The sequence below is a fragment of the Leopardus geoffroyi genome, chromosome B3 (assembly GCF_018350155.1).
Source record: "Leopardus geoffroyi isolate Oge1 chromosome B3, O.geoffroyi_Oge1_pat1.0, whole genome shotgun sequence".
Classification (NCBI taxonomy): domain Eukaryota; kingdom Metazoa; phylum Chordata; class Mammalia; order Carnivora; family Felidae; genus Leopardus; species Leopardus geoffroyi.
The window spans coordinates 111,834,301-111,859,771 of NC_059337.1; the positions used below are offsets into that span (position 1 = coordinate 111,834,301).

Here is a 25,471-nt window from a genome sequence, read left to right on the forward strand (position 1 = left end):
TAAATTGGCAGCTTTAAATTTTTCTTTTTTATCAAATCTCCTTCAGATTTTTTTTCTGAATATTTTTCTCTTTGGATAATTTTAAAAAATTAACATATAACATTATATTAATTTCAGGTGTACAATATCATGATTTGATATTTGTATATATTATGAAACGATCACCACAATAAGTCTAGTTAACATTTGTCACCATACAGTTGTTAAATTGTATTTTCCTTGTGATGATATTTTTTATTACACTGTTTTCAAATCCACTGAACTTCTCCTCTGTAGCATCTAATCTGCTCTTTAATCTTTTCCAAGACAATTTTTAAACATTTGATTTTTTTCTTTAGTTATAGAAGTTGCATTTTTTTGTTGTGGTTTTTATTTCTTTTCCAGTTTTCAAATTTACATCCTGGCATATATTTTTAGTAATTGTTTTAGTTTTCTTCTATGCTATCATCAGCTCTTAGGGGTTTGTTTTAAACTGACTTTCTTCGGAGTCACATTTTCCTCCTTATTGGCATCATGCTAAAAGCACAGTTTTATGGGGGTAAAAGTAATTCATAATTTATTAAGCCATATTTCTGTTAATGGGCAGTTATATTTTTTTCCAGCATGGAAATATTGGAAAAATGTTGTAAATGCATTTTGTTCATGTGTTAAAATTCCTGTAGTGGAATTTCTCATCAAAGGGCATGTTCATGTAAATACTGGATATATGATGCCATATTTCCCTTTGCACAATGTATAAGTGTATACATACTTATATTAGTTAAATAAGTACTGATTGATTTTTGAGTTTAGAACACCACCCTCTTACGAACATGGTTCATAGCAGAACAAGTCTTTGTTCTGACCCTTAGTCAGTTAGTTCTGTAGCATATTTTCATGTGCTCATCTTTTGGCCTTAGCAATAAAGCGAAGCCTCTTGAATGTAATTCTTGGAAACATCTGCACATAGTCATATGCTAAAGGAAGTGGCTATTGGTCATTTTCATATTTGTTAGAGATAAGAATAGTCCATCTGACATTGTTATGAATGGTACTGCATTTGTTGTTATTTTTAACAGAATGATTAAACTAGTTCTTTTAGAAATGTATTAGGTGGTATAGTCCATATTCAGTTTCTCACTGTATCACTCAGTATGTTGGTTGCTGCAAGAAGAGGCTTTTATGAGGTTGTTTCTGTTCAATTATTTTCCTTTGCAATTAGAATGCATTAGAATATTACCTCTTGAGGGCAGAGACTTTAGTCTGTCTTGTTCACTGCTACAATCCACTGCCTAGGACAGTGTCTTTTATATGATAGGGACTTATTAAGTATTTTTTGAGTGAATGAGTGATCGAATTACGGTGTTTTATACAGATAAAGTACCTGGTAGATTTGTTCCACGTGTTCTCTATTACAAATGATGATAAGAACCATACTATATATTTTAAAATAAATAGAGCTTAGTATATAAATAACTACACTGAGTGAAGTAACTTATTAGAAGGTAAACTACTAACTGGTGGCACAGGAGAGTTCGTTTCAGAAATGGTCACCATAATGAACAAAGACCTTTGCTCATACCATTTCTCCTATCTCAAATGTGCTCCCTTCTCTGTTGCAACTGTGAAACTTCCCCTGTCTTTTCAAGATACTAAATTATCTCCTATCTCAGAAAGCCCAAAGATATCTAAATTAGATATCTTATGTTCATCCTTTCTGTTTCATATTTTGAATTACAGTTTTTAAAAAATTTTGTCTCCACTATCGGATTTTTCATACTTATTTTTATTTTCTAAATTATTTGTTGCTCTGGAAGAATCCTGGCTGATACTTAATGAGATGATGGAAGTGTTCCAAATCTGTACCATTCACAGTGGTAGCCATAGGCACAAGTGGCTGTTGAACGATTGAATTATGACTGAGGATACATTTATAATTTTAATTCTAATTAAAAAAAATTTTTAATGTTTTATTTATTTTTGAGAGAGAGAACACTGAGCAGGGGAGGGGCAGAGAGAGGAGGATAGAGATCTAAAGTGGGCTTTGCGTTGACAGCAGTGAGCCTGATGTGGGTCTCGAACTCACGAACCCGTGAGATCATGACTTGAGCTGAAGTCTGCAGCTCAACCGACTGAACCACCCAGGCTTTCCATTCTAATTTAAATAATTGCATGTGGCTAGTGACAATTGAAGCAGACAGTGCAGCTCTAGGGCTTACAATATACATTTTTAAGTTCTCAGTCTAATATATAGTGAGAACTTTACTACAGTGCACTCCCATTTCCTCCCTCCTCTCCTTTTGTGTTTTGTCATCATATATTCTACAGATTTGTAAACCTAGTGATACATTATTGCCATTTGTGAATTAGCTATTTATTGTTATTAAGTTAAGGGAAAATACGTCGTTATTTTCTTTAGATTTTACCATTTTTGGTGCTATTTTTTTCTTTGTGTAGATCCATATTTCTACATAGTATCCTCCTCCTCCTACTTGAAAGACTTCATTTAACTTTTTACATGTAGTGCGGTTTTGCTGGCACAGAGTATTTTTCAGTACCCTCTCCCCCCTTTTCTTCTCCTGGAAACAACTAACTTTTGGAAGATATTTTCACTGGTTGTAAGTTGACCTTCTCCCCACTCCCATTCTCCCCACCCAGTTTTTTTTTAATGTTTTTAACGTTTATTTATTTTTGAGAGAGTGAGAGAGATAGAGAGACAGAGTGTGAGCTGGGGAGGGGCAGAGAGAGGGAGAGACAGAATCTGAAGCAGGCTCTAGGCTCTGAGCTGTCAGCACAGAGCCCAATGTGGGACTCGAACTAATTAGCTGTGAGATCATGACCTGACCCGAAGTCAGACTCTTAACCAACTGAGCCACCCAGGCGCCCCCTCCCTACCCAGTATTTTAAAGAAGTTGCTCCATTGTCTTCTGGTTGACATTGTTTTTCATAAGAAGTATGTTCTTATTCTTTGTTTATCTGTATGTTAAGTTTTTTCCCTAGCTACCTGCAAGATTTTCTATCTTTGTTTTTCAGCAGCTTTGCCTACCTTTTAAATTTATCCTTCCAGCAGTTTTCTTCATTTCTTAGATTTGTGGTTTATCATTCATTCATTTTAGAAAATTCTCAGCTAACATCTTTTAAAATGTATTTTTTGCCTCATTTTTTATCCTCTCTGCAGCTCCAGTTACGTATGTTTCAGATCATCCTCCCACAGCTTTTGAGTTCCTTTTTTTCCCAGTCTTTTTTTCCTATTTGGGTTTTATTTTGTATAATATCTGTGACCTCTTGTCATGTTCACTGATTCGTTTTCACTTTTGTCCAGTTTTCTTATAGGCCTGTTTAAGGTCCTCTGATATTTTATTTTTGTTTATTTGGTATTTCATCTGCTGAATCCATTAGTTCATGTATGTTGTCCACATTTATCACAGATTTTTTTCAACGTTTATTTATTTTTGGGACAGAGAGAGACAGAGCATGAACGGGGGAGGGGCAGAGAGAGAGGGAGACACAGAATCGGAAACAGGCTCCAGGCTCTGAGCCATCAGCCCAGAGCCTGACGCGGGGCTCGAACTCCCAGACCGCGAGATCGTGACCTGGCTGAAGTCGGACGCTTAACCGACTGCGCCACCCAGGCGCCCCTATCACAGATTTTTTAATGTTTAGTTATAATTATTCTAAATTTTCTGTCTGGTAGTTCTAACATCTAGTTCATTTATGATTCTGGTTCTGGTATTTGCTTTATCTCTTGAAAATGGTTTGTTATATCTTGCTTTTTTTTTTTTTTTTTTTTTAATGTCTCATGATTTATGTTGCATGCCAGACATTTTAAGGACAGAGCAGTAAAGACTGAGGTGAATGGTTATGCCCAGAAATGGGCACGTTTCTTCTTTGAGGCTGTTTATTTATGTATGGATGGGGATGGGGTCATTCCAGTCAGCGATTGAATTGCTGTTTTTGCAGTTGTTCCCTTCACCGAATCAGAGACTTAAAACTCTTGCAGTAGTCGAATGCTGCTACCTTATTCTTGGTGTGGGGCCTTGGAGTGCCAAGATTGTTTGCTCAATATTCTAGTACATCCTTAGCCTTTAGCATGTCATTGGATGCCTGCATCACAAGATGATCTTTCTCAGTGTTCTTTGTAATTTTTGATTAGTTGTTGGAGAGTGTGAACTTTATATTGTTGACTGTATTTTGTTGTCTTTCTTGAAAGAATTTGATAGACATTTAATTTACTTTTGGATCACCTTGGTCCTTTTGTAGCTTGTTTTTAAGTTTTGTTATAGCTTTTGTCAGCCTAATCTTTATTCTATGGCTGGAGTCATTAAACTTTTGACTCATGAGCTAAAGCTGGTCGACAGAGTGTTTTTGTATAGCTTTTGAGCTAAAATTGGATTTTACATTCTTAAAGAGCTATAAAGAAATAAAAAATAAAAACAAAGATATATGGTAGAGACTGTATGTGTTGCACATAGCTTGTGATATTTATTATCTTGCTCTTTAGAGACAATTTTCTGATCCCTACTCTACGGCTTACTTAACTTTAACTTCTAAGATGTTTTATTTCTTGGCTTTCTGCTGAATGCCCTAGATTTTCTATGTGGCATTTTCATTTTATGTGGGTGGGACTCCTAGGTTTTCCCCTTTATACGATCTCTGAGAGATGTGCATTTTTCATTTACCTAGTATTTAATTTTTCTTTCCTTGATAATTGTTCTTTGCCAGCCTTGTGAGACTTCTGCATGTAGAGCCTAGTATCTAGCCAAAGACTAAAGGATCACTTATGACAATTTTTGGATCCTTTTCTCTGGGCAACTCCCTCCTCTTTAATATACTGACTTGTAGATCCTCTCCCCTTAAACTTTTAAACTGTAGTCTCTATCTTATCACCTCAGGAAGATAGCTGTGCTTTGCCTGGGTTCTCCCCTTTTGTGGGGGTGTTCAGTAAATTTTAGGCAGAAAGCTGGAGTAATTATAGGGCTTACCTTTGATTGTTAATCTCATCTCAGGCATCACAGTCTTGCCTGACCATTGCCCAATCTCTGAAAACAGTTTTTCTGAATATTTAGGTTTTCTAGTTGTTTACATGTGAGGGCAAATCTAGTGCTAGTTATTCTGACATGGTTGGAAGTGGAACTCTGTTTAGCAAACATTAAGAAAAATGGCCTTTACACTTTTAGTATGGTATAAAACTAAGCTATAAATTGAGTTTAACTTTTATGGTATTTGTAAGATGTGTTGGCAGGATATATAAGAAAATGTGATTAAGATTCAATTGTGTCTGGTATCTGGAATGCCTACTCCGTGCCTTAGGCTTTGTACAACTTGCTGTGAACAGAAAGAATAACACATGAACTGAAGACCAGGCATTCAGCCCCAGTAGGAAGTTGGCATGTATATTAATTATCTATTGTTACATAACAAATTGCCCTAAGACTGAGTGGTTTAAAACAGTTATTATCTGCTGGCCAAGAATCTGGGCATGGCTTAGCTAGATCATCTGGCTTATGGCCTTTCAAAAGCCTGAAATCAAAATGTGAACCAAGCTGTAGTCACATCAAAGTTTGACAGGTGCAGGATCCATTTCCAGGCTTACTCATGTGGTCGTTGGCAGATTCAGTTCCATTCCACATGGGCCTTTTCAAATGGCAGCATCAAAGTAAACAAGAAGAGAGAATGTGAGCAAGAAAGAAATATCAGTGTTTTGTAAACTTATCTCAGAAGTGAAATCATATCACTTTGCTGTATTCTATCTAAGAAGCAAGTCACTAGGTCCAGCCCACATTCAGGAGGTGGAGATTACACAGGGCATGAGTACAGGACCCCGGGATCATTGGCAGCTATTTTAGAAACTGCCTATAATAATATATGGTATATAAATTATACCAAATATTATAAATGAGTCTAAAATAATGTAACAGCATTAACATATGTAGCATAAGAAAAATTCACTAGTGATATGCTAACTGCTTCCCAAGATTATTTTGTCTACGCCTCTTTTAGTATTCTGTGGGAGAGGTAGTATGTATTATATCCATTTTACAGAAAAAGAAATTGAACTTCAGTAAGGTTACCTAGCTGTGATATAGCAGAACAACACTCTAGTCTAGGCTTTGCCTATTCTAGTACCCATATTTTTTTTTTTAATTTTTTTTTTGACGTTTTTATTTATTTTTGAGACAGGGAGAGACAGAGCATGAACAGGGGAGGGTCAGAGAGAGAGGGAGACACAGAATCTGAAGCAGGCTCCAGGCTCTGAGCTGTCAGCACAGAGCCCGACGCAGGGCTCGAACTCACAGACCGCGAGATCATGACCTGAGCCGAAGTCGGACGCTTAACGACTGAGCCACCCAGGCGCCCCTGGTACCCATATTTTTAATCTCCATATCGTATCAGCATTAAAATAATATTACCTTTTATTGAGCACCTCTTATGGGCCCAGCATTATAGTAAGTGCATTATATATTAATGCCATCTAAGCCTCAGAGCAACTTTATTAAAGCTCTCAGTTTTACTGATTATATACTTTAGCTTTCAGATTCAAGAAATTACTTTGAAAAATTACATATATATTTTTTTGTTTCAGAGACATTAAGCAAATGTAACCCAAAGAATCTCTGTAAATACAAAAAAAAAATCATTTAAATACCCATTACCTTAAAAAAAAAAGTGGTATTCACTAATTAAATAAATTTGTGTAAGGAAGCCTGACACATTTCAATCCACTTAATATTCTGAAAAAATATATATATACATATATATTCTGCAGATGAAAGGTGGTATGTGAATCTCAAATAAGAATGAATTAATAAATACTTAACCCACTCCTAGAAGAAATCTCAACAAACATTACTATACAAATTTTAGTCAGAAATTAGCTCATGTAGTTAATGTTGAAATCTTTCTTACTAATAAATTTGAAATATTTTCACTAATATTGAGAAAATCATTTTCTCATGTTTGAAAGATAACCATAAGTTGATGTTATGGCCTTTTAGACCAATATATTGTAATTTTTTAAATATTTATTTACTTTTGAGAGAAAGAGAGACAGATACAAGTGTAAGCAGGGGAGGGGCAGAGAGAGAAGGAGACACAGAATCCAAGGCAGGCTCCAGGCTCTGAGCTGTCAGCACAGAGTCCAGCGCGGGGCTCGAGCTCACAGACCGCAAGATCATGACCTGAGCCGAAGTTGGACGCTTGACTGTCTGAGCCACCCAGGTGCCCCGTAGACCAATATATTTTAAATATTTGAGGGTGTCTTGTGAGACATGTGTTGATAATAATAAATCCTAAAGCTTATGGATGTCTTTTATTTTTGAACTGTTTTCCTCATAATAGCACTGTCTTACTTTCTACATTCAGATTCGCTTTCTTAAGTGGAGTATAAAATGGCACTTGAGGCTAATGTGCATGAATTGTGTAATATATCATACTACCATACGTCATATATGATATCCTTCACTCATTCAGTTATTTATTCAAAAATTTTATTAGTACCTACTAAGGGTCAAATACTGCTCTAAGTACTTAGGATACATCAGTGAACAAAATGGAGAAATATCATGGAGTTTACATTTTAACAGACATAGTTCATAGTTCAAACAATAGGCAGTAAACACAGTAAGGAAGCAGGCATTCATTATGGATAGGGTAAAAAATTCTATACCAACTTTTAAACCATGCTAAGGAAAATTACATAGAAAACTACTTGATGTTCAGCTTGGCTTGTTTTTTCTGATTTCATGTTTAAATACTAGCCAAGAACAATAAAATTGGGAAGCATTCTCTTCCAAAAACAGAATGCAGGGGTGCCTGGATGGCTGTGTCAGTTAAGCATCCAGCTTTTGATTTTGGCTCAGATCATGATCTTATGGTTCCTGAGATTGAGCCCTGCATCAGGCTCTGGGTTGACATAATGGAGCCTGCTTGGGATTCTCTCTCCCTCTCTCTCTGCCTCTCCCCCACTCATGCTCACATGCTCGTGTGCTCTCTCAAAATAAATAAATAAACTTAAAAGAAAAGTACAAATGATGCTATTAAGAAAATGACCATGTTTTGCTCCTACAACAGTTTTTTTAAAAATGCTTTTATTTATTTTTGAGAGAGAGAGACAGAGCATGAGTAGGGGAGGGGCAGAGAGAGACACACAGAATCTGAAGAAGGCTCCAGGCTCTGAGATGTCAGCATGGAGCCTAACATGGGGCTCAAACCCACGAACTGTGAGATCATGACCTGATCTGAAGTTGGATGCTTAACCAACTGAGCCACCCAGGTGCCCCATCTCCTAAAACAATTTTTAATGAGTTTTTACAACTTCTGTAATGTCAATATTACTATGTTGTGAAATGTGGTAGTTTAATATTTTGGTTATTTTTGATGATGGTTTATAAGAATTTAAGGTATTTTATGTAACAAGATTTGTGTTTCTGTAGACTTCTGTTTCTATTTGAGTTATTATAGTTTTTCTGGCTTTGAAAAATTATAATTTTTAATTGTAATTTTAATAAAATGTTACAGCACATCTTTTTATTGTTATTTAAATGATGTCTTTAGAAAGCTATCTTCTCTTTTGTTTATCACAGTTATGTTTCTAAGTTAACTTTTGCTATGAAGGGAAAGATTAAAAAAATTAATATCTTATTGGTATAGTTTGGAATTAACTAGACTATATTATGGATTCAGCGTATGGTATAACAGCAATTTACAATGTTGCATATATTGTCACCCACAAGATTGTTAACTCAGATTTAATAGCTTCTTTTGTTGACTTACCGAATTAAATCCATACCTTAAACCATCAGTGGATTCATTTTTTAATTTGCTTTTTAACTAGGAAACTCTGAATACCTGTATTTTTCTATATAGCATAAAAAGTAGGCATCATATGACTGATCTTTGATCTGCCTATAATTTTTTTCTTGGGGAAAAAACTGTTTTGTTTCTAAAGGGGATTCTAAGCCAGATGATAAAGTGACAAATGAAACCCACAGCCACGCCTGAGAAAGTATGTGCACTTATAATTAAGATGCACAGTGACTAAGATATAATTGGTATAGGCTTATGTTGCAATTATTGGTATTTTTTAATAAATTGAGGAACGGATAATCTAGCCTAATCTTTATGAGCCTTTGCTTGTGATATATGGAGTGGTTACCTGCTGCTTAATGGCTGTGATAACCTTTGCTTATTAGCTAACATACACATCACTTTTAGAATTTATCAGTGACACTGTGCCTGTCACCTGCAGGGTTAAGTAGTATAAAGGCAGTTGAGTAGTGAGATGGAGGGGGATGGAGTCAAGATCTTACAGGAATGAATTCACTCATACAGAGAACATGTTTCTGTTTGAGTTAATGGAAACATTAGACCAAAATATGTAGTTGAATACATTTTGTTTGGTTTTGATTGCTTATTCAAAGATACAGTTTTTTGATCTCCATATATGATCTATTGACAATGGTGTATGAAGGAAAAGTGATGATGGCACTTAGAGGACTTTCAAGCTTAGAGCTAATTAATTAATCTGGTAGAGCCCTAGTATATATACATAGTTGATTTAATAGGCAGATATGAAAGCTTTTGCCTTTTACTTATTATTAGGCAGTTAGGTTATCTGCCAATCAACACCAGAGTGTTTCCTCCAACTCCATGAATCTCAGCATATGCTATTTTCCATATCCTAAATAATTTAAATACGTTTCTTACTCTTTCCACAGCGTGTAGAGTCCATGAAGCACAAGACAGTAAAGCTTCTTACTCATACCACCAGGAGGATCTCCTTGAAAGATTCACTACAGGACTACCAGAGACACAAATTCTCTGAAGCATGATGTGTTGAAACAACAAAAGGCTACTGCTTACGCACTAGCTACAAACAGACTTAAGATGTTTCCAATTCTTTGAGCTCCGGGAAGCCAGGGGAGTGAGTTGAAAATCTGAAAATGCGGCCATGGACTGGTTCCTGGCGTTGGATTATGCTCATTCTTTTTGCCTGGGGGACCTTGCTGTTTTATATAGGTGGTCACTTGGTACGAGATAATGACCACCCTGATCACTCTAGCCGAGAACTGTCCAAGATTCTGGCAAAGCTTGAACGCTTAAAACAGCAAAATGAAGATTTGAGGCGAATGGCTGAATCTCTCCGGTAGGTTCTGAAAATGAAGGAAGAATGATGAAGTATTGTACTTAGTTTTTAGTTTTAGGGCTTCATTCATCGATTAAAAAATACTTAATGATTTTTTTAAACTGTTTTTGTAAAAATTTAAATATTTTAGTGAGATACTTTTTATACCAATTCTATATGAATAGAGAATTTCTCCATAATGTCAAAACTTATTTTGCACATAGATTTTAATATAGAAAAACCATGCCATTTAATTTATGTTTTTATACTTCATTTATAGTTGTCTTCAGCATTTTGAATAATTTTGATACATTAAATACAAACTTTGTATGATTTAAATTAGCACATATTAAAATTTTTATTATATGGACTATAACAATGACATTTATAATAATTGGGAGGCTGAGTCAGTCTAAATATAACTTACTAAAATGAAGAAACAAAAATTCATCATTAAATAAAACAACTGGATCTGGAACCTAGGGAATTGTTATTGTTGCTGCTTCTAGTCTATTAAAAAATGTGCCATGTATGTTGGAAGGCATCACCTGTTAGGAAATACAAAATCTTGTATTTTCAGGGAACAAATAATTCCTAAATTCTAGTTCCTCTGCTTTATATATGAAGGTGATTATGTGTTTAGTGCCTGCTGTCTCTCAGGCTAGAATTTGAAGATTCGAGATGAAGAGTCATTACTCTAGAGTTGGTAATTGACCCTAAGAGAGGTAGTGTAGAGAAAAAGAGGACAGAATTCATTCCCTTTTGAGAAAGATACATTGAGGAGTAGAAGGTGAAAGCATCCTACTGTGCATAGAGCCTTCAGAGCAGATGGGGAAGGAGAGAGGGAGAATGCTAGGGTGTGGAAGCTGAGTAGCAGTCTGTGAAAAAAGAATGTAGTTGGCAGAGTCACATGCTTTTGGAGCTTGAGGGAAGACTTCTATGGTTCTCCGATTCCCTTACCTCCCCACTGCCACTGCCTGTGCACTCTTTCTTTGGAACTCACTTCTTTCTCTCAACTTTTTTCTTCACCATAATATTATTTTTGGTCCTTTTATGTTTTATGGAAGAAAATGCTAGGTTTTAAGAATTTTATACAATGAATGAAAAATTATTCCTGTCATTTGTAGAAGTAGTACCATGCGGTAAAATACAAAGTAATTAGGGATTAGAAAGTGGACAGAGAACTTCTTGCATTTATATATCCTTTTATTTCCTTTTGGGCGGGAGCCTGGGAGTATCATGGAGAAGGTGATCTCTCAATAGAGTCTTACTCAGTCATTTGTTATGAGAATCAAAGGTTGATAATTTAGAGGCTAATAATAATAGCTGTCATTTATCAAGTTTATCATGTGCCAGGTACTGTGCCAAGGGCTTTGCTTGGATTATCTCATTAAATTTCATAAATTTCTTTATGAGATGCCGGTACTATTTTTATAACCATTTTACAGATGAGGTATGAAAGGGATATTAAGTAATTTAATTTTTCCCAAAGTTATACTTTCCACAAGTGGCGGAGCTTACTTTGCTTCCTAGCAGTATGACCTGAAAGCCTGGACTCTGATGAAATGTGTTGCCTCTGCGGATAGAAACCAGAGAGAAGTCACTGATTCAGAAATCTCAACTAAAATCTCATGTAGAAGATCGCCAAGAGTAGATGCTGGGCTAATTGATTTTGGGATATGCTTTGATTGTAGTAAAATCTTATTCTACATCCTGGGAATCATTGCTCCTTGGAAAAGATTTTGCTTCTTAACAATTTAGGCTCGTAAATAATTGATTAATTTTCTCCTCATTCCAACTTCAATACTGATACTTCAGCTGGTTTATTTCTGACTGCCAAGTATTTTGTTTGTATTGCATGAAAGAAAGCTTGCCTCTAATAATAGTTGTTTCTTCTGTGGAGTGATCTTTGGGTTTTGTAAGCCACTTTATTTATATTCATTTGTGTTGAAATTAAATTCTCAACTACTGTGTTCAAATGTAGAGACAACTAAGAGCAGAGACAGTACGTCATGCTTTAATATTGTAAATATAATCTGAAAACACGGTTTGAGTTAGTTTTTATAGAGAGAGCTGTAATTTTAGGAAAATAAATAAGTAATTATTTTCCCTCATTAGGGACAAAAACCTCCTCAGGTCTTTCCATCAACTTTACGGGTAGGGACATTTGTGTTTTAGCCAGAGGGATTCCATTTTAGAAACCCTGGCATAAAAGGAAGAACAGTAGATGTGCTACTGGTGTTGGTGTTTTTTCCCTCTCTCATTGTAACATTTTGTACCCAATTTGCTATGTCTTTTTCTTATTAAAAAAAAAAAAAATGTGTTCATAAGCTAGACCAAAAAGGAGTAATTCATATGTCTGTAAAACTAGGTCATTTCTTTCAGATGAGGCATATGGATTGGGTTTGGAAAGCAACTCAGAAGCTTGAAATTACAATTTTTAAGATTTAGGGCACTAGTTTTAAAACCATCTAACCAGTTCTTCAGCTAGAATTTGATAATTTTGTTGATTGTACTACATATTTAGGAAAATAATTTAAAAATCATTATTCTGAGGGATATATGTTTATGCACAAAGTTTGGGAGGTTGGGGTGTGTGTGTGTGTGTGTGTGTCTAATTCTGACTTATTGATGAATAATTTTTATACATTAAAATTCTTTCTTTTTTCTTTTTTCTTTTTTTAGCACATAGGTGTATGAATTGTGGCAAATACTTACAGTTGTGTAACTACCACCACAATTAAATTATAGAAGAATTCTACCTCCCACCAGAATTCTGTTGTGCCCATTTGTGGTCAAATTCTAGCCTTACCTTCTGTCCCTAATACCCACTGATCTATTTTCTCCTGCATTTTATTCTGTTCCTAAGTAGAATAATGTGGTTTGTCTCCTTTTGTATCTTTTTTTAAAAAAATTTTTAAAAATGTTTATTTATTTTTGAGATAGAGAGACACAGAGCATGAACAGGGGAGGGTCAGAGAGAGAGGGAGACACAGAATCTGAAGCAGCCTCCAGGCTCCGAGCTGTCAGCATAGAGCCCGACGCTGGGCTCGAACTCACGGACTGTGAGATCATGACCAGAGCTGAAGTCGGATGCTTAACCGACTGAGCCACCCAGGCGCCCCTGTATCTTTTTTTTTTTTTCATTTAGTATAATGTACTTGGGATTCATTAATGTTATTGTGTGTATTGGTAGTTTTTTTTCTTTTTCCTGAGTATTATTTTAATTCCTTTTTATTTTTTTATTAAAAAAATTTTTTTTTTCTAATGTTTATTTATTTTTGAGAGAGACAGAGACAGAATGTGAGTGGGTTAGGGGCAGAGAAAGAGGGAGACACAGAATCTGAAGCAGGCTCCAGGCTCCGAGCCATCAGCACAGAGCCCGGTGTGGGGCTCGAACTCACAGAGTTGTGAGATCATGACCTGAGCCAAAGTCAGACGCTCAACCAACTGAGCCACCCAGGTGCCCCTTAATTCCTTTTTAATACTGAGTAGTATTCGACAGTATTGATGTATCACAGTATTGTTGTCTTTTTTTTTTTTTTTTTTTTTGATGTATTGACCAGTTAAAGGATGTTAGGGTTGTTTTTGTTTTTGGACAATTATGAACAAAGCTGTTATAACATTTGCTCTATAGCTCTTTGCAAGAACTCTTGGGTAAATATCCAGGAGTGGGGTGGCTGGGTCATTTGAGTGCATTTTTAATTTTTTAAGAAGTTGCCCAAATGTTTTCCAGTTTATCTGCATCGTTTTGCATTCCTACCAACAATGCTTGGGAGTTCCAGTTGCTCTCACTTTTAGCACTTGCTATTGTTAGTTATTTTTATTTTAGCTGTTTTAACAGAAATGTAGTATTATCTCACTGTAGCTTCAACTTGCATTTCTGTTTTTTTTCTTTAATGTTTATTTATTTATTTTATTTTTATTTTTAAAAATTTTTTTTAACGTTTATTTTTGAGACAGAGAGAGACACAGCATGAACGGGGGAGGGGCAGAGAGAGAGGGAGACACAGAATTGGAAGCAGGCTCCAGGCTCTGAGCCATCAGCCCAGAGCCCGATTCGGGGCTCGAACTCGCGGACCGCGAGATCGTGACCTGAGCCGAAGTCGGATGCTTAACTGACTGAGCCACCCAGGCGCCCCAATGTTTATTTATTTTGAGAGAGATACAGAGCACTAGTGGGGGAGGGGCAGAGAGAAGGGGAAAGAGGAAGAATCGCAAGCAGGCTCTGTGCTCTCAGTGCAAAGCCTGATGCAGGCCGACCTTATGACCTATGAGATCATGACCTCAGCCAAAATCAAGAGTCTGATGCTCAATGGATTGAGCTACCCAGCTGCCCCTCAGTTTGCATTTCTATCATGGCTAATGATGTTGAACATTTTTTTCATGTGCTTAATTGCCATTCTTCTGTGAGGTGTCTGTTCACATTTGTTACCTATTTTTTAAAAGCTGAGGTTTTGTATTAAAGTTTGTTTTCTTATTGCATTCTTTTTAAAAATTGGGTTTATATACCACGTAAAATTATGTGTATACACACACACACACACACACACAAACATATACGTAATATAAGATAAAGTAAAAACCCAGTGACGTAAAACAAAATTTCATTAATTAAAGTTGTCCTCAACTGGGTTGTGTTTCTAATCTGGGGTTGCTCTTGTGGTTGCTACATTGTGGTAAGGCAGTCCAGATGACCTCACTCATTAGCTGGGGCCGTCAGTTGCTCCCTTCCATGTAGCTTTTCCAGCAGGATAGTCCAGATGTCTTACATAGTAGTGTTCCAAGAGGGCAAGAGCAGAAAAAGGCCAAGTATCCAAAGTCACACAGTGTCCCTTCTGCCACCTTCTACTAGTGTATGCAAGTGAAAGGGACACTCCATATTCAGGGCAGAGAAAGAGGAACTGCAAAGAATGTGTAGCCATATTTAACCCACAATTCTCCTTTCCAGAAGTACTAGAGTAGGTCAAATCATCATGGTTCTGACAGCTAGAGTTTAGTTTAGACTTTGTTGGTAGTAATAGGGAGGTATGGTTGGATTTTTAGCAGAGGAATGACACATTGAAAATGGTTGAGTAAAATTTAGATTTTCAGGTGAATTTGGGGCATGTGTCTCATTGGAATGAAATTAACTAGGAAACATAGTACTAATCTAGACATGAGGTGATACTGACCTAGATTAAATTAATGATTGAATTTTTTGGTTTGGGAACCAATGTACATCTGCTTATTTTCCCATGTTTTCTCTGTGCTCTTACTTGTCTTTCTGCAGACATCGCTTTCTTACTTGTTAATTGCCAGCATGTTAGGTAAATATGTCATAGTCTTTCTTTTAAAAACTTAGAGATCATCACTTTCTTAGCCTGCCATTCTATAGGAATGCCTTTACATGCTTCATGTTTGTTTTATCTCAACCTTTAATAATATGAAATTACTGTCGGTTCACAGAATTTTTGCTTCTTGGAATTTGAATCTGCCGCATTGCCTCTCAGTCATGGTTGACATTTAGCAGAAAATACCTAGAAAATTATTGAAACTTGTTCAAAAGCCCTTGAGCAGTACACCATAAGCAGGCCAGATGTTGCAACTGGACAGAACTTGTAAAATCTAAAGAGTACTTAATTGACAGCTTTCCTTTCATTTTATTCTAGGTCCATTTATTTTTGAGATTACAACTTTAAGAAAATTCAAATGTGACTTTGTGACCTACTAATAAGGTTGTTTGTTTGATTCAGGAAAACAGAAGAAATTTCTTCTGGAATTTAGATGCTAGCTGTAAACTATGCATTTACAAACCACAAAGAATGTATAATTAATTTAGGGATTATCTGTTTTTCTGAGCTATGCAGTAATTTTCCCAGATGGATTAGAGCCAAAGCATGACTCTTATGGTGGAAAATTTGACTGAGACAACAGAAGTGTGGAACATTGACATGGGTAGAAAGGAAACTGATGGGGTGTTTCATAGGTCATATCTTACTTCTGTTCAAGAAGTTGGTATTAGAAAGTAGGGATGTCTTTGTTCCTGTTGGTTGATTGGAAAATTTGCTCTAGGCTCTCATCTCTGTAACTGCTCATCTCTCATGTAAAGAGTATACTTATATTCCTAGAACAAGTGAATGGATTGGAATGTATAGAGCACCTGCCATCTACTTGTAACCTTCCCTTATGTATGTGGTTTTCATTTTTTGCAACCCTGCATCCATTATTCCTTATGCTATTGAGAGTATCTTATTTTTCCTTAGGAAAACTGTTGCTTCCCTGTGTGAGAATATTTTAATGAGATTTGTGGTCAAGATTCCTAGCCTTTCCAGTCTGACAAACAAATGCTTTCTCCCTGGACTTTTTACTAGCCTTTTTATATATTGCTGGATTAAATTTGCCAGTGTTTTATTTCAGAATTTTTTTCTATGTTAAACAAGACACGTATACCTGTAGTTTTTCCTTCTTACAATGCCTTTTGGGTTTTGGTAGCAAGGTTATGCAGGGAAGTTCTATTCTCTGGAAGGTTTTGTATAAAGTTGGTATTCATTCTATTTTAAATCTTTGTTAGAATTCTACCAGCAAAGCCCTCTGGGTCTAGAGTCTTTTGAGGGGTGTGCAAGGGTTGAGTTGGGGAGTGAAAGAGGACATGGGAAGGTTTTAAATTCTGGATTTGATCTTTTTAATAGAAATTGGACTCTTCATATTTTCTATTTTTTCTTATGTCAGTTTTGGTAAGATGTGTTTTTCTTTTTTTTTTTTTTTTTTTAATTTTTTTTTTTCAACGTTTTTTATTTATTTTTGGGACAGAGAGAGACAGAGCATGAACGGGGTAGGGGCAGAGAGAGAGGGAGACACAGAATCGGAAACAGGCTCCAGGCTCCGAGCCATCAGCCCAGAGCCTGACGCGGGGCTCGAACTCAAGGACCGCGAGATCGTGACCTGGCTGAAGTCGGACGCTTAACCGACTGCGCCACCCAGGCGCCCGTAAGATGTGTTTTTCAAGGAATGTGTACATTTTATCAACATTTTCAAATGTATTAACATAAAGTTGTTCATAATGACTTTTTAATATTCTTCTCCACACCTGTGGTACCTGTAGTAATGTCTTTCTTTTCATTCCTGATACTGATTATTTTTGTTTACTCCTTTTATCTTGCTAAGAGTTTATCACTTTCATTTACCGTTTCCAAGAATGAGTCTGGTTGTTTTTGTTTTGTTTTGCTTTTTTCTCTAATGATATGTTTGTTTTTTTTCTATTGATTACTACTTAGTTTGATAATTTCTTACATCCTCTATTTTTTGTGGGTTTTTTTTTCTTTTGCTGTTGTTTTTAAAGCTTTTTCAGAAAGAATTTTATATCATTGATTTTAAACCTTGCTTCTTTTCTGACATATGCCTGGTGAACTTTAAATTTCTCTCTAAGCACCAATTTTAAGTTGCATCCCATAAGTTTTGACAATGTCCTATCTTAATTGTAATTAAAATAATTAAAAATTTTAAAAATATTTTCAAATTTCTATTGTTATTTTTTTGTTTGACCCACAGATGATTTAAGAGTATGTTGCTTAATTTCTAAATGGGAAACTTTTTTCCTTATGTCCAACTGAGAGTGATTGAATGTGGCAAGAGTAGGATGATAAAAGTTACTTTACGTTACTACACTATGTATATGATTATTTTGAATTTGCCTTTATTGTAGTGTTGGGTTTTTCGTGTAATTATATGTATACATATGTAATCTTTTAAACATGGGCATTGATTTAAATTAAGTGTAAATGCAGAAAGTTCCCATTGTGGATGGTTTATCCTTTTGTTCATCTAATGACAAGTTATCACTGTTGATTTGGAAACAGATATTTTTGATGAATACTTTTTAATTCAGTTTTCAAAATATAGATAAAAAAACAACCAGAAGTAGTCAACAGTTGAACACAAACAAGTAAGTATAGCTTTCATATGAATAGTCACAGACTATTCAAGTGTGAATTAAATTTGGCTACCTTTTTACCAGTGATCCTTATAGTAGCTCACTTGCTGAAGATGGTTGGCTCTCTGGGGTTTTGTGTGTGTGTGTGCTTGGCTTGAAATGGCAAACTATGCCTAATGGAAAATCCAGCCCTCGCCACCTCTTTGTTGTCGTTGTTTTCTTTAATGGCTCCCAAGCAAGAATGGTTTTACATTTTTATTTATTTATTTTTTATTTATTTTGAACACTTGTACGGCTCCCTCTCCACCTCTCTCTCTCTCTCTCTCTCTCTCTCTCTCTCTCTCTCTCTCTCCTCTCTCTCTCTTTTAAATTTATTTATTTAAATTCAAGTTTGTTAACATACAGTATATATTGATTTCTGGAGTAGAACCCAGTGATTCATCACTTGCATATAACACCCAGTGCTCATCCCAACAAGTCCCCTCTTTACACCCATCACCCATTTAGCCCATTCCTCTACCTACTTCCCCTCTAACAACCTTCAGTTTGTTCTCTGTCTTTAAGAGTCTTTCTCTTCTTTTAAAAATGTTTCATTTATTAAAAAATTTTTTCTAATGTTTATTTATTTTTGAGAGAGGGACAGAGACAGATGTGAGCAGGGAAGGGGCGGAGAGAGAGGGAGACACAGAATCCCAAGCAGGCTCCAGGCTCTGAGCTGTTAGCACAGAGCCCAGTGCGGGGCTTGAACCCATGAACCGTGAGATCATGCCCTGAGCCGAAGTCGAATGCTTAACTGACTGGGCCACCTAGGTGCCCCTAAAATGTTTTGTCTTTGAGAGAGAGAGAGAGAGGGAGAGAGAGCAAGCATGTGTGTGAGTGGGGGAGAGGAGGCAGAGAGAGACACACACACAGAATCCCAAGCGGGCTTCAGGCTCTGAGCTGTCAGCACAGAGCCCGATGCAGGACTCAAACCCACAAACCGTGAGATCATGACCTGAGCCAAAGTCGGTTACCTAACTGAGTGAGCGACCCAGGCTCCCCTGTCTTTAAGAGTCTTATTATGGTTTGTCTCCCTCTCTGTTTTTATCTTATGTTTCCTTCCATTCCCCTATGTTTATCTGATTTGTTTCTTAAATTCCACATATGAGTGAAATCCTGTGATATTTGTCTTTCTCTGACTGACTTATTTCACTTAGCATAATACACTCGTTCCATCCACATTCTTGCAAATAGTAAGATTTCATTCTTTTTGGTTTCCAAATAGTATTCCATTGTATATGTATACCACATCTTCTTTATCTGTTCATTAACTGATGGACATTTGGGCTCTTTCCATCATTTAGCTATTGTTGATAGCACTGATATAAATATTAGAGTGCATGTGCCGCTTTGAATCAACATTTTGGTCTCCTTTGGATAAATATCTGGTAGTGCAATTACTGGGTTGTAGGGTTTTACATTTTTAAATGGTTGGTGAAGAAATAAATTCCAAGGAGAACATGCAACAGACGCCATATGTAGCCACAAAGCCTGAGCTGTTTACTATCTGGCCCTTTATACAAAGTTTGCTGATCAAAAGTTTGTGTGAATAAGGATGTCTTCATTTTTAACTGTTGTCTCTCTTAATCTTTGAACTGTTATGCATGTTGCATGTGAGTTATTAACATGCTCTTAAGTAAGTCAGTGCCCAATTATTGAATCATTCTTATGTTTTTGTTTACTTTAAATCTTTATATACTTACTTTATACCTTTGATTTCCTCTTGTTTTATACTTGTTACACTGTGTTCACCTATTCCATATTTTCATCAGTTTGCTTTCTTGAAGCAGCTTATATTTAGAACTGAAATGGGATTTATGAGTAAGAGATTGAATATATTAAGAAAGAATAGTCTGGTGAAATGAATGCAGTGTGAGTTTCTCAGATTTAGATTTGAACCTCAAGTATACTACTTACTAACTGATCTTAAAAAAGATTTACAGTCTTTCTGATCTTCTGGTTTTTCACTTGTAGAATGGCAGTAACAGTCTCTATTTTGAAGTATTGTTAAGCTTTTAATGAGATTTAAAAGCTTATGGAGAAGACCTCCTTTGTATTAGTAGTTCATCAATAAATAGTAATTTTAGCTAATGGTAGTTGATAATCTAGTTTTAGTTAATGGTAGTTAATAATCTAAAAAGTGCATGACCTTATATACTTATTGTAGAACTCAGAATACTTGTTTCCATTGTTTTTATTTTTTTTAACGTTTATTTATTTATTTATTTATTTATTTATTTATTTATTTATTTATTTTTGAGACAGAGAGAGACAGAGCATGAACGGGGGAGGGGCAGAGAGAGAGGGAGACACAGAATCAGAAGCAAGCTCCAGGCTCTGAGCCATCAGCCCAGAGCCCGACGCGGGGCTCGAACTCACAGACCGCGAGATCGTGACCTGAGCTGAAGTCGGGCGCTTAACCGATTGAGCCACCCAGGCGCCCCTCCATTGTTTTTAATAGAAAGAATTTTCTTATGTCACATATTTAGCACAATGGATTGAAATTCAGAAACCTACATGTTCTTTAGAGTAACTCTTCACCTTGAGAAAATTATTTAACCTCTGTGGGCCTACAATCAAAACTATGGAGAAAGTTGATTGGGATAGATGATCACATTTGATAGATCTGTCTTTGCAGAGATAAAATAGTTAAATACACTAGGTTAAGTGGAAGCATAGAATGGGCTTTATTCCTAATAATTTGGTTCTCATTACTGAATTATATATATGCTTTTAGAAGTGGGAATTATAACTCCCCATCTTAAGCTTTATTTAAAATGTAGGAATTTTAGTTATTGATTATCATTGCCTAAAAGGTCTCTAGGGAAGAATGGATCATTCTTTTTTTTTTTTTTTTTTTTAATTTTTTTTTTTAACGTTTATTTATTTTTGGGACAGAGAGAGACAGAGCATGAACTGGGGAGGGGCAGAGAGAGAGGGAGACACAGAATCGGAAGCAGGCTCCAGGCTCTGAGCCATCAGCCCAGAGCCCGACGCGGGCCTCGAACTCACAGACCGTGAGATCGTGACCTGAGCTGAAGTCGGACGCTTAACCGACTGAGCCACCCAGGCGCCCCAAGAATGGATCATTCTTTGAGAAAGGTGTCACATAAGAAAAATACTAAAATCTTAACTCAATTGAAAAAATTTAAACTTTGTGTTTGAATTATTTTCCATATATTAATGCTATAGAGGAGTGCCTGGGTGGCTCAGTCAGTTAAGCATCCGACCTCAGCTCAGGTCATGATATCACGGTTGGTGAGTTCAAGCCCCGCATTGGGTGAGCTCGAGGCCTGCACCAGGTGAGCTTGAACCCCAGTCCGGTTTCTGCATTTTCTCTCCTTCTATGTCTCCCTCTCTCTCTCTCTCCCTCTCTCTGTACCTCATGGGATTCTCTGTCACTGTCTCTCACTCACGTGCACTCTCTCTCTCTCTCTCTCAAAAACTAAATGAATAAAAAAATTTATAAATTCTGTAGAGACAAAGTGAATTTTAAAATGTATGAATATTTGAGTTTAGGGCTGGATTAAACATTCTTTACATATTATCCTTTATTGTTTTATCCTGGTATTATGGAATATTTGATAATAGTTCCAAGCTCTTCTTGATAATTGAAGATAATAATAGCAAGAAATATGGCTATAGTCATCAATTTCAGTGTCACCTGATTTATATAGATGGTACATAATTTAGTAGTTGTTTGGAAAACAACTTTCTGGGCTCTTACATTTCTTTTGGGAAGACTTTTATTTCATTGTGAAGATGTTTGCTTTATTTTTGAGATTGTCATATCGACATTTTATAATTCATTCATTTAAAATCATGAAAAAATGGTTGTTTAGTTTCAGAGATTAATATTCTAGACAAAGCTGTCTGAAGAGTAAATATAAAAAGATTTTGACATAGTGAGTTTATGAATTACAATGGCTAGAAGAAAGTATAGTATAAAATAGCACACTGCTTTTCTTGTTGCTGGTTCAAATAAGTTTGATTTTAATCTAGTGGTTCTTTTAAACTGTGCAAAAGGTGTTGCTTGTCAGACATGTTTCGCATCAGAAATGGCGTAAGAGACTCTAATAAGGTTTAGAGAGAAACTGAGGTTACCCTAATAAGTACAGAATGCTAAATCTGCAAATAAATAAAGACAAAAGGGACATTCAGAAGTACAGTTTAATATTAATTCTCATTTGTATTCATTAGCACTTCAAAAATATTATCTTTCTTACCACATGATATGTACAGAGGCTAAGTGACTTAGTCATTTTTCTGCAAGTCAGTGGCAGAAGCAGAAATAGGATCTTCCAAGGAATTATGAAATTGTATCTAATTTTCAGTATACTGCCAACACTGTCATTTTTTATACCTTTTCAAGTTTCTCTTCTTTTAAATATTTACACAGGACATTATGTTTTTACTAGCCTACCAATAATGACCAAAATACCCTCTTTCATATTACAATTACTTCTGCTAATTGTAATCAGAGGTTCCCATATACCAATATTAGAAATGGCCATTTGAATCATTACATCTTCAAATTATATGGATACACCTGTATAAGCATATAAGGGCTATGTTTAATATTTATTGAGCTCAACTATAGTAACAGCTTATAATCTGTATAAATAAATACAAATGGCACATTTGACACAAGTTTGCTATGATCAGTACTTGTGTTTTATGTGGGTCATGGATCTATGGGAAGAAACCACATGCTGTAAGATTAGCTTAAGTTCCCTATTTGGTCAATCATACATAAGCTTATTAGAAGTGGTGTGGCCACATGGAGTAGGAATAGATGTAATATGTCTAAATGTAGCTTCCCTTGGCCCTTTAGAGTCCCTGATGGTCCCATTAACTGCCTGTGCAATTGTCTACACAAGGTATTGTCTTGCTAGCTCTAAGTCTATTTGCTGTTAATACTGTAATCCTTTTATACCTGGAACTAATGTCACCTTTTTGGAAGAATGTATACAAACAATCTATGCATTTCCATTTAAGGGTATATGTACGCTTTAAGATCTTAGACGTTCTTGGCCACACCTAACATCAGTAAAACCCTATTCTGATGCTTGAGAATAAAACAAAATTCATTTCAAGATATCTTCAATAATAAATATGACTCTGGCTTCCCAGCATTTTGGAGAGTACATCTCCCTACAGTACTGTTAGCGTTACATACTCTACACACACACACACACACACACACACACACACACAACACGTGCGCACACACATACATAGAAGATTGGTTGCAAAGTAACCTAAGCCAGTTGATCGATCATTATTATTTTATTTTTGATAGCTATTGGTATCTTCCCCACACTAGAGGTCAGTGTATCCATGTGCAAAAACAGTCACACAACCTATTCTGTAACTCTCGTGAAGTCCATGCTCTCTAACCTTTTAGGTGTTCTAGCAATGTCTTGTGTAAAAAGTTCTCTTAAGGCAGTTGTGGCATTATTCTAATTCCTGAATTTGGTCAGTCTTCTCTTCAGGTATCAGAGAATATCTGAATCAGCCTCTGGATACTGTGTGGTTTTGGAACCTAAGCCTAACACACCATCCCAAAGATTATAGATTACTGGGTTTACTAGATTTTTACATGTTCACAAAGTGCTTCTACAGTTCACATTTTCATGTATATTAAATTAATGTTATATAACAATGAAATAATATTTCTTGAGTCTTTTTAGCTAATAAACTTTCATCGGAAATAAAGTTGGCTGAAGAGCTTAATATTACTGCTTCCTTTGGGATATTGGCTTTTCTCTCCAGATTTATGGGGATATAATTGACACATAACATTATGAAAGTTTAAGGTTATTGTGAAATGTTTACCACAATAAGGTTAGTTACTTAATTACCCATGTCTATGTATGTATGTGTATGTGGTGAGAACTCTTAAGATCTCTTTTAGCAACTTCCAAGTATACAATACAGTATTATTGTTTTATTTTTCAAATCTTTATTTTTGAGAGAGGGAGGGAGAGTTGCAGAGAGAGAGAGAGAGAGACATAGAATCTGAAGCAGGCTCCAGGCTCTGAGCTGTCAGCACAGAGCCCAGCGTGGGGCTCAAACTCCCAGATGGTGAGATCATGACCTGAGCTGAAGTCGGATGCTTGACTGACTGAGCCATCCAGGCACTGCTATGGTTTCAGTTCTGAAGTCTTTAGTCCATTTTGAGTTACCTTTGTTAGTGATGTATGATAAGGGTTCAACTTAATTGTTCTGTATGTGGTTATTCAGTTTCCCCAGCACCATTTATTGAAGAGACTGTCTTTTCTTCATTGAGTAATCTTGGCTCCCTTGTCAAAAAAGCAGTTGACTAAACATGTGAGCGTTTTTTTCTGGGCTCTTGATTCTTTTCCATTGGTCTCTGTTTTTATGCAAGTACCATACAGTTTTGATTACTATAGCTTTGCAGTATAGTGGGAAATAAACCTGTGATTCCTCCAACTTTATTCTTCCTTAAGATAATTTTGGCTATTCAGCAACTTTTGTGGTTCCATACGAATTTTAGGATTGTTTTTTCTATTTCTGTGAAAAATGCAATTGGAATTTTGTCGGGGATTGCATTGAATCTGTAGATTGCTTTGGGTAATATGGACATTTTAACAATAATAATCTCTTCATCTGTGAACATGGGATATCTTTCCATTTATGTCTTCTTCCATTTCTTGCATTAGAGTCTTGGTGTACAGATCTTTCACTTCTTTGGTTAAATCTATTCCTAAGTATTTTATTGTTCTGATGCTGTTGTGAATGGAATTTCTAAGAAAATTTTTCACGTTGTGTGATTAGTGTATAGAAACAACTGATTTTTGTATGTTTATTTTGTATCCTGCTATTTTACTAAATTTGGTGATTGGTTTTAAAACAGTTTAAAAACTGTTTTTTTTAGTGGAGGCTTTAGGATTTTATATCTACAAGATCCTGTCATCTGCAAACAAAAACAAGTTTACTTTTTCCTTTCTGATTTGGATGCCTTTTATTTTGTTTTCTTACCTAATTGCTCTGGCTAGTACTTCCCCTACTATGTTGAACAGGAGTAGTGAGAGTGGGCATCCCTTTGCTTCTCGCTGATCTTAGAGGAAAAGCTTTCAACCCTTCACCATTAAGTGTGATGTTTGCTGTGAGTTTTTCATATGTAGCTTTTAATATGTTGAGATACGTTTCTTATGCACCCATTTTTTTTTGTGTTTTTTTATATGAAAGGATGTTATATTTTGTCAAATACTTTTCTGAATTTATTGAGATAATCATGATTTTTGTCTTTCATTCTATTAATATGGTGTATCACACTTAATGATTTGCATATGTTGAAGTATCCTTGCATCCCGGGGATATCCTACTTGTTCATGGTTGTGATCCCTTTAATATGCTCTTGGATGAGATTTGCTTATATTGAGAAATTTTTA

General features: G+C 35.8%; 1 protein-coding gene and 1 long non-coding RNA gene across 18 annotated transcripts in view; one reads left to right on the forward strand and one right to left on the reverse strand.

Moving 5' to 3' along the window:
* FUT8 (fucosyltransferase 8) overlaps positions 1-25,471 on the forward strand; it is a 310,681-nt gene that overhangs the window by 141,737 nt on the left and 143,473 nt on the right. For all 17 annotated transcript variants that reach the window (XM_045451266.1, XM_045451270.1, XM_045451276.1 and 14 more), the window contains one exon: positions 9,696-10,123. In XM_045451266.1, coding sequence (XP_045307222.1) covers positions 9,921-10,123 — 203 coding nt within the window. In that variant the 5' untranslated portion in view covers positions 9,696-9,920. The remainder of the gene's footprint in view (positions 1-9,695; positions 10,124-25,471) is intronic.
* On the reverse strand, positions 1,935-14,234 carry LOC123584003. The gene is made up of 2 exons (XR_006705103.1): positions 14,198-14,234; positions 1,935-2,089 (listed from the first exon to the last, which is right to left on the reverse strand). It is a non-coding gene; the product is annotated as an uncharacterized LOC123584003 (long non-coding RNA).